General features: G+C 55.7%; 1 protein-coding gene across 1 annotated transcript; it reads right to left on the bottom strand.

The window, feature by feature from the left end:
* Positions 1-230: 230 nt before the first annotated feature.
* Positions 231-4055, bottom strand: APLNR (apelin receptor). The gene has a single exon (XM_025879304.2). It carries the CDS (start codon positions 3540-3542, stop codon positions 2400-2402), a length of 1143 nt encoding a protein of 380 aa, XP_025735089.1. The 5' UTR covers positions 3543-4055; the 3' UTR covers positions 231-2399.
* Between the last annotated feature and the right edge of the window lie 6030 nt (positions 4056-10085).

Here is a 10085-nt window from a genome sequence, read left to right as displayed (position 1 = left end):
TGTGCTTCCCCTCATCTCACTCCCCACCTGTGCCCTGCCCTGTGTCTATTGCTCCCTGTTCTGCCCGCCTCCCCCACTCCCTTTCCAGTTTCCCACCTGACTCCCATTAGCTCCTACTTTCCTCCTGTGCTCCCTCAGCCAAACACCACCTCCCACGGAGACATTTGCAAACTGGGGGGCCTTTCCTTGTCCCAAGACACTTGTGTGAGAAGAGGCTTTGGACACAGTAGTTACACAAAACAGATTTATTGCATGAACCGCAGTGACTAACAGGGTCAGAAAAAAAGTAGCAGAGACGTTCCAAAGAAGGGGCTGGTAGGGGATGAGGGAACCTCCACCCTCTCTCCGGGGCCACCGATGAGTTCCAGGCAAGAGGTCTCTGGGGTCACAGTGGAGGGCCTCAGAAGGGCGCCCACTTCCCTTCTTGAAGCTTCCTCCAGCCTTAACCGCATGCGTTGAGGAGAGCCCTGGGCTGAGAAAGGGAGTCTGTGGGAGATTCTGGCCTGTGAGGAGGAGACTAAGCAGAGACGGGCCTCTTCCTCTGCTCCCAGAGCGGGTGCCAGCCCAGGGGTGGCCAAGCTCTCCATTTACACCAAGCTAGGCTCTTCCTGCCTCCACGGAGCAAATCTTGTCCTTCACGTCCTGCCCGGAGTCCTCCAAGAACAAAACCTGGAATATACACACCCCTGCCCCCAGCTCACAAAGGCCCACCATCAATTTTGTCCTTGAGGCCTCGCTGGTGGCATGAAGTCGGGCCGTCCGCCCTGCTGCACCATGCCCCGCCCCCCCCCCCAGCCCAGCAGGAGAGGCCAAGGGGTCCCATCCTGATGGCGAGGTGAGAAATAACCCACCCAGTGCTTTTCACCCAGGCAAGAAGGCGGCCTCCTTAGGGAGAGGGCCACAGACCCTGGACAAAGGGAGAGTGGCAAGGAACACACTCATAAACTCAGAGCAGGGTCGGGGAGGCAGGCGGGGAAGGGGCCGAGGGAAGCTCTTACCCACCTCCTGCTTCCCTCACGGAACTAAGAAGGATGGGACCCCGCACACTGGGTTTCCCCAGGCCTTGGAGACAGATCTCCCCAGAGGGGCCCCAGCATTAGCATAGACTTCTCTCTTAAAGCACGGACCAGCCGTCAGAGCCCCCAAATCCAGTGGGGGTGGGGTGGACTCACTGTATTCTATACTGTCTCAATATGTCCCTCTTCCCCCAAGGACATTGTGTGAAGAGTGGAGAAGCGGTAGACAGTCAGGGGGTCGTTCACACAAGGGATGAGTGACGCTCGTCCATGCATACCCACACACACCCACACACACACACACACACACACACAATTCTTGACACCCAGCAGCACCCAGTGCTCCAGGAAAGTGTCCTGCGTGGGGATGCCAGGCTGTGGTGCGGAGGCCTGCAGCTCACAGTTCTGGAGGAGGCTGGAGGGGTGAGGAATCAGAGAGGGAAGCCAAGCAGCATGTGGACTAAATACAGACTCCCTTCTTCCTCGATGTTCCCTTCCCGACTCCCTGCTCCTATAATGACACCCAGGAGCCGGCCATCCCTTCACCAACCGCGTAGCCTTCCAACTGCCACAGGGAACAGAGGCTGAAGAGAGGGTCTGAGGAAATCTGCGAAAAGCACACCCGGCGGGCATCAGGGAGGGGCTGCCGGAGGGGCGGGCCCCCTTCTGGGATCCTTAGTGCCTGAAAGGACAGTGAACTGATCCAGTTTGCAGGAAAGTTCCACAGCGCCCAGCTGCAGAGGCTGGAGCTAACTTGGCCGACACCAGTCCCTGCTGCGCTGTCAGGGAGCCCGAGACCTAGAGCAGGGGCCCTGTGTGCAAGCTTCAGGATTCTTAACCCTTAGGAGCCCTGCGGAACCAGGAGGCAAAGAGGGGAGGAAGGAGGAATTGAGGGAAGGAGTGTGCTGCGGGGGAGGGGGTTGGAGGCAGCAGGTGAGGATTCGGAGTGGGACGTGCAGATAGAGCGCAAAGCAGGGGCGGGGAGAAGGGAGAGAACATTAGGAAGAAGGGAGAGCAAAGAAAACGCTGGGTATCCAAGAAAAGGATTCGGGGGCAACACACTTCACTTGAGCCAGCCCGACTTCCCGTTTTATACAAATGGGGAAACTGAGGCTCGGAGAGGTCAAGAGACTCGTGCAAGGTCCGCCTCACAGACACCGAGTGGCCGAGCAGGAGTCCGCGGGCCTCAGTCTCCTTCCACTAAACCACAAACCTCTGACCAAGGCTCAAGGAGGAAGGAGACAAGAGGGGGCAGGGAGGCAGGGAGCAGGGAAAAGGGTCAAGTGCAAGGGAGAAGGTGCTATCATGCTACCTGACTTTCAGAGAGCAAGGGCAAAGGCCGGGGCAGGGCAGAGGACACCGGACCCCTCTCTGACCCCAGTCCTAATCAACCACAAGGGTCTCCTGGCTGTAGGGGATGGACTTCTCGTGCATCTGCTCGCCACCCTTCCCGGAGTTGGGGCCAGGCCCCTGGCTGTGACCGGAAGAGTAGCTGGCCGACTTCTCCCCGCTGCTGCTGTGGGAGGTGGCCCCGCACCTGCTCCGGCCGCAGCAGAGCATGGAGGTGCAGGCCTGGCGGAAGCGGGGGTCGAAGAAGGCGTAGAGGAAGGGGTTGAGGCAGCTGTTGACGTAGCTAATGCAAGTGCAGTAGGGGAAGACGTTCATGAGGAAGATGTCGAAGTCGCAGGGCCAGTGCAGCAGGCTGCCCAGCATGTAGAGCGTCTTCACCAAGTGGTAGGGCATCCAGCAGAGCGCGAAGGTCACCACCAGCACCACGATGATGCTGAGCAGCCGGCGCCGCTTCCGCAGGCCCTCGATGCGCTCCTTGCGGAAGTGGCCGGCGATGGTCTGGGCGATGAAGAAGTAGCAGGTCAGCATGATGGTGAAGGGCACCACGAAGCCCACGGCGGTGGACGAGACCCCCAGGCCCACCTCCCAGACCCACTCCGAGCTGGAAGTGGCTACCATGGAGTAGTCCATGTAGCACTGCACCTTGGTGGTGTTCTCCAGGTCCCCGGTGGAGCGGAACACCATGACCGGCATGGCCAGGAGGGCGGCCAGCACCCACAGGACCGCCGTGGCCACGGCCCCGCTGACTCGCAGTCTCAGCCGAGCGTTGGCCACGGGCCTCACGATGGCCAGGTAGCGGTCGAAGCTGAGCCCGGTGAGGCAGAAGACGCTGGCGTACATGTTGACGAAGATAACGTAGCTGCTGAGCTTGCAAGCAAAGGTGCCAAAGGGCCAGTCGTAGTCCCGGTACGTGTAGGTGGCCCACAGCGGCAGGGTCACCACGAAAGTCAGGTCGGCCACGGCCAGGCTGGCGATGAAGATGTCAGCCGAGCGTCTCTTCTCGCGGCTGCTGCGAAACACAGTCCAGAGCACCAGGCCGTTGCCCGTGGTGCCCAGGAGGAAGACCAGCAAGTAGATGGCAGGGATGAGGGCCCCCGAGGACTTCCAGTCCGTGTACTCGCACTCAGACTGGTTGTCTGCCCCATAGTAGTTGTCAAAATCACCAGCCTCCTCCATGCTGGGCAGTGGAGAGAAGACGGGCAGGGGGTCCCCGGGGTACCAGCTCCGTGGCTGTGGCACCAACTCAGCAAGTGCCCGGAGCTTCTGGCTTGAGCCTCACAGGGCAGACAAGAAGGGCTGAGGGTGTCCAGAGCCCTTCCCAGCGAGCGGGAGGAGGTGCCTCTGGATCCTGGAGGATGCCTGCTCCCTGCAGACTTCCCTCCACCCTCTCCGGCCCTGTCCTGGCCTCAGCTAAGACGCTTCCTTGCGCCCTCCTGAGTCTCTGTCTCCTCCTTGTCTGGTCACTCCCTCTTCCCACCTCCAGACCAACCCCTCACTTGGGAGTCTTAAGATCCTTAAGTTACAGCCCACTTTTTTTTTTTTTTTTTTTCCTCCTTCTTCTCCCCGGGCAAGTGGACCAAATTGAGCCCTGCTGTGCTGGACAGAATATTATCTGAGGTTTGCAGCAGCCTGCTCTCTTCCTGGCCCCGCCTTCACCCTCTGGCTGCCACCCCCCTTCTCCCCAGCCTCTTTCCCCGGTTTCTTCTGGCCTTCGGAGCACCACCTCCCCAGTCCTCCCCCCCCCTCACTCTCACCCCCTCCCACCGCCTCTAAACGGGGCAAATTATGCAGATTGAAATCCAGCCTGAGCTGGAGCCCCGACGGGTGGGGGGCTAGGAGGGTGTGAGATTTCACAGGATGCTCTGAGCATCTGGCAAGCCCTCCTGGCAGGCTGGTCTGGCCCCTCGGCTCTGGCCCCCACCCGCCCCTCCTGCCCTCCCCACGCCCCCCCCACGCCCCCCTGCCCCCCGCCAGACCAGACTTCACTCTACCCTTCACAAGAAGTCATCCTCCTTCACTCCTCCATTCTGACCCTCTCTCTGGGAACTTTTATGGTTTACAGGCATGGTTAAGGGGATGTCTCTAGAATTCATAAGCGGTTGGCAGACTGCAGTTTGCAGATGGCCTAGGAAGTTTTAGAGGGTTGAGGACAAAGTCCCAGGAAAAAGAAACCCCAGATAAAAGTCACTAAATCAAGTCATTAAATCTGTGGGGAAACTGAGGCCTAACGAGGCAAATGTCTTGCTCAAAGTCACAGGATGAATCTCGTTACAGTTCTGCTGTTTGCTTTTCTTCTTCTCCAAGCTTGCCAAATAGTAGGTGCTTGCCAGATAGTGGGTGATCACTAAATGATTGAGGGAGTAAAGGCATGGATGAACTGGGGAGCAAGTGAAAAGAACGGGCCGTATGCGCTAAGAACATAGGCACATTTCAGTCTTTGGGGACCATGTCTCTAGGAGACTACGTAGCCAGGGGAGGAGGCAGAGAAAGGGACGGCCCTGGGGGGCTGCCGTGGGCACAGTCCCACACAAACTCACTTTGCCCGGTCTGCTCATCTTTCCAGGACCTCTGGGCATAAAAGAGAGAAGGATGCGCAAGACATGATTTTTAAATATACCCCCCAAGAGTGGAGGAGTCCATCTAAGGTTGGGCAGGGATAATAAGATGGGACAAAATCAGGACACAAGTCATGGCCCCATCCAAAGCAAAGGGCTTTTAAAACCAGAATCCCTCATCTCAAAGGAGGGTTGGTCAGAAAACCTTCTGCAGGAATCTTAAAGCAGGGTCCCCAAACTCAAATACCCACAAGGACCTGGTTAAGAATGTTCTACATTTTATATGCACTTACTATCCCTTTTAATCGGCACAGTGACTTTAGGAAGTAGGCACTCTTACTAATCTCCACTTAATAAGGAAGCGAAGGCACGAAGGCATGGGGAAGTGAAGTAATTTGGCCAAGGTCACTCAGCTAGTAATTGTCAGAGCCAGAATTCGAAGGCTTGAGCGCATGGACACACCCTCTAAGTTCCCCTCCCCCCCAAAAAAGAGAGAAAAGGAAAAGAAAACCCCAACGCTTTTAGATTAGGGGTTTGTCATCTGCTGAGCATTATAAAAACGTAGGATAGCACTAGGATACCTGTAATTTACTCTAAGATAAGCTCTCTTGAGTAAAATTTTTAAAAGATTGATGAAACGATCCGAAGGGGGTACGTGCACCCCAATGTTTATAGCAGCAATGTCCACAATAGCCAAACTATGGAAAGAGCTTAGATGTCCTTCAACAGATGAATGGATAAAGATGTGGTATATTGGGGCACCTGGGTGGCTCAGTAGGTTAAGTGGCTGCCTTCAGCTCAGGTCATGATCCTGGGGTCCTGGGATCGAGGCTCGCATCAGTCTCCCTGCTCAGCAGAGAACCTGCTTCTCCCTCTCCCTCTGCCTGCCTCTCTGCTTACTTGTGCTCTCTATCTCTCTGTCAAATAAATAAGTAAAATCTTTAAAAAAAAAAAAAGATGTGAGATATGTACACACACACACACACACACACACACAATGGAATATCATGCAGCCATCAAAAAAAAACAAATCTTGCCATTTGCAGTGACGTGGATGGAACTAGAAGGTATTATGCTAAGCGAAATAAGTCAATCAGAGAAAGACAAGTATTATAAGATCTCACTGATATGAGGAATTTGAGAAATAAGACAGAGGCTCATAGGGGAAGGGAGGGAAAAATGAAACAAGATGAAACCAGAGAGGGAGACAAACCATAATAGACTCTTAATCTCAGGAAACAAACTGAGGGTTGCTGGAGAGGAGGGGGGTGGGAGGGATGGGATGGCTGTGTGATGGACATTGGGGAGGGTATGTGCTATGGTGAGTGCTGTGAATTGTGCAAGACTGATGAATCTCAGACCTGTACCTCTGAAACAAATAATACATTATATGTTTAAAAAAAAAGGGAAGAAGAAGACAGCAGGAAGGGAGAAATGAAGGGGGGAAATCGGAGGGGGAGACGAACCAGGAGAGACGATGGACTCTGAGAAACAAACTGAGGGTTCTGGGGGGGTGGGGGGATGGGTTAGCCTGGTGATGGGTATTAAGGAGGGCACGTTCTGCATGGAGCACTGGGGGTTATGCACAAACAATGAATCATGGAACCCTACATCCAAAACTAATGATGTAATGTATGGTGACTAACATAACATAATAAAATAAAACTAATAAAAAAAAGATTGACTAAAATACTTCAGAGATCCTCCCCACTCTCCCACTCCCCTGAGTGAACAGGTTATGAGAACCCGCGCCAGGCAATAGTCTGTACCCTTAGGGTTGGCACCACAACTTGATCCAGAAACTGCCCTGTGGGCGGCCATTCCCAAGGAGGACTCCTGGCCACCTGAGGCCCAGGGAAGCTGACCAGGACCCAGCCTCTGGAATCTCGGCAGTCTGCAAAATGGCGGTCAGGACACCCAGTAGGACCCAGAACAGGAGCTTCATCGGCCTTCTGGTACACAGGACAGGAGCTGTTTGGGGCCTGCTCGCTCCCACACGTTTCTCTAATAGAAGTCTGTGCCCGTGGCAGAGTGGCTTTCATTAATCTGACAGTGAGCTTGGGTGGAAATGGTCAAACTTCAACCGTGTCAGACTGCCTCAACCTTGACCTGTCAAAGGGGACCTGAGAGGTGTGCAGGAACCAGTATGGCTCGGGTCAGGTCATAACTGATAGCAGCTGTTATGAACTAAATTGACTGCTCAGAACCTTCCAGGATAAAGGCCAACTGCAAGACCCCCAGGTAATCCAGATCTTCTCTGGTTCTCCCAGAAGGATGTAGGCACCAGGGCCCTTTGCAGCTAGGAATGTAGAAGGAGAGCCAGTGAACTTGGAGTGTTCCCAAAATCAGGTCTCTCCCCCCAGCTGTTCCTACTTGGGTCCTGAGCCAGATAGAGACCCCGTGGGAGAGGCTATGGGCCCATCTCTTTAGTCCTCTGGCTGCCAGGCTCTCTGCCTCTGAGGGGAGAAGGAGCAGTTAATCTCACCAGAGAAACCAGACTAGTTGAAATGGGAGGGAACTGGGAGCCAAGACTGGGCGTCTACTGATTAGGGCCGGACCGGGTGAGGTGCGGGTAAGATCTGACCTCCGGCCCAAAGCCAGCTGGAACCAGGTGGCCCGCGTGCCCCCGGCAACGGCAGCCTGAAATGAGCAGAATCAGCCAAATGGCCAGGTGCTTACTCTTCCCCCGGCCTGGCACCCCGGATCCCTGTCCATCCAACACAGAGGATGGAAGTTTAGTAAAGAGGACCCGTAGCTGAAGCCTGATCTATGTGCCCCCAGGGCTCCGAAGGCATTACTCACCAGACAGAGCACACCTGGGCAGACACCTGTGTTCATTTTGGTACCCTCCCCCCCCACCACCACCACCAAGCTGGAGCCTGGTAAATGCCTGTTGAATTAAAGTGGTAGGAACGCACTCAGGAGAAGACGGGAAAGGCTGGGTCTTCACTCCAGGACCGTGCTACTGACTTCACAAGGGCACCTCTTTTGCTACATTGATCCAGAATTATCGGCCCTGAGCCATCTGGCAAGCCAGCACCCAGGGCGGGGCTGTTGACCAGTGTCCCCAGGCTGGCCTGCCCTGGACAGGCTGACTGGTTTCCCTGGGGACTTCGCTCTCTCCCGGGAGATTTCTTCAGGGTATTGTGAGGAGCCTGGCATGGTCAGCTCCTGGCAGAACAGCGCCCCAGACCTGCTGTGGGTCCCTTTGAGGACAGCCCCGACTGCTGGGGGACCTCTGGAGTCAGTGATTCAATAGCCCTCACCCACCCCAGCCCTGGGTTTGTTCCTGGCCTAGAAGCGAGACTGGCTTGGCCCCATGCCCGTGACTGTGTGTGTGTGTGTGTGTGTGTGTGTGTGTGTGTGTGGTTGTGTGCACCCAGGGGCAGGGTGTGCTTGCATGTGCTGTGGGGTACGAGTGTGCACTGGGTGCGTGCATGCTTTCGTGAGCCAGTGTGTGCTGGGGTCAGGGACTGGGTAAGCCTCCTCCTGGCAGGGACAGGAAAGGGTGGTTAATTGGATCTCTCTAAGGGCTTGGGGTGAGAGAGAAAGCCCAAAGCCTCCAGGTCTGCAAGGGCCTGCCCAGAGCTTGCCCCAGGCTCTGGGTGGGGGACATCAAAGTGCAGGCTGTCTTTCTCTGCCCCTTGCTGACTTCTCACCTCCTCCCCCAGGCCCTCTCCAGCCCCCTCACTTCACAGGTCTGCTTTGAACTCACCCAGGGCCAAGGGGTCCTTTTCTCCCCTTCCCAAGAGAAAGCACAGCTGTGTCCTGAACAGCTGGTGGTGTTATCTGAGGGGAAGGGGAGGGAAGGACGGGGTTGGGGATGAAACCAGGCTGCCCAGCCCACTCAGGGATCCCTCTCCCCTTCCTTCAGCCACACAACACCGCCTTCCCCAGGCCAGCCCTGCACACACACTCACACACACACACACACACACACACTCACAAGCCCTACCTTAGCAGCTTATCTGAGCAAAACCAAATGGCCAGCTGCCTCTGACAATTAAGGCAGACCCCCCTCAGCCCCTCAGCAGCCCCTTCCTCTCCCCTGGCCATTTGGTGCTACTTCAAATTCCCAGGCTCACTCCAAACACCAAGGACACCCAGGGCTCTGGGGACAGTGAATGCAGGAGAGCCTGCTGGCCCAAGCACCAGGACATATAAGGTCCAGTCCCATCTTGGCTACTAATTCATTCCCTCGGCAAATATTTATTGAGCAGCTACTACGTGCCAGACTCCAGCTGAGGCACGCGGCCCGCACTGAATTGTGTGAGCGCTCAAAGCACGTCCCTGATCTCCTGCACATGTGCCCTGGAGGTGAAGAGACCCAAGAGCGGAACTCGAAACAGACTCAATGAACTCAGATGGTGAGAAGAGCTGGATCCATGGTAGACAGGGTGGACCACCAGAAGAGGGCCTCAGTGTCCCTATCCGTACATGAGGACTTTGAACCAGCTGGTGATTCTGGGGACTGTAGCAGTGGCTCCCAGGGGTGGTTGGAAAAGTGGATTTCTTGCTAACGGGGTCGGAACAGGGAGGCAAAATGAGATCAGAATCCGTTCCCCTTGCCGTGGCACCGAGCCCCACCTAATGGGTTGCTTATTAGGCTGTGACCTCCCCAGCCACCCCCTTACCCCCCACCTGACATTACCTCCCCATTATTTAGCACACCTCCCCGTACATAGTGGGGCCTCTAGTAAATGTGTGGGGACCCTTTCTCTAGGCCATTGACCCCCCCACCCACCCAAGCTGAAGCCCGAGAGGACAGTAAGGGGGTGGGGGGCAAGGGGATCACATGGGGGCAGCATCAGCATTTTATAGCGCACCCCCCACCCCTTCATAAGGCAGTGCTCTCTAAATGTCAAGGCCCCCCCCAAGCTTGGGTTTTCACAACCCACTTTGGTGGTTCTGGTTCCTCCTCCCTGGTGCTCAGGATGGCTTTGATGAATAAGAACTGAGACTATGAATTAATTATTATTTCACAAACAGAGTGGGTTAAATAAACAGAATCCTTCCGAAATGACAACTCACTGCCGGGGGAGAAGGGAGAGCAAGCCCAGGGGCCCCTGCGGGTGCCGGCGGTTCCACACGCTCTCGGCTTTGCTGATGGGGAAAAGGAGGCCCAAAGGGGAAAAGGGAACTCATGCAGGTGTCCCCACTGGGT

The sequence above is a fragment of the Callorhinus ursinus genome, unplaced genomic scaffold (assembly GCF_003265705.2).
Source record: "Callorhinus ursinus isolate GAN/ISIS: 27379988/994484 unplaced genomic scaffold, GSC_fseal_2.0 scaffold21, whole genome shotgun sequence".
Lineage (NCBI taxonomy): Eukaryota > Metazoa > Chordata > Mammalia > Carnivora > Otariidae > Callorhinus > Callorhinus ursinus.
This window is presented reverse-complemented; position numbering and strand designations above follow the sequence as displayed.

Excerpts from the sequence above, each read along its gene's own strand:
- APLNR (XM_025879304.2), bottom strand. The coding sequence starts at position 3,542 with ATGGAGGAGGCTGGTGATTTTGACAACTACTATGGGGCAGACAACCAG.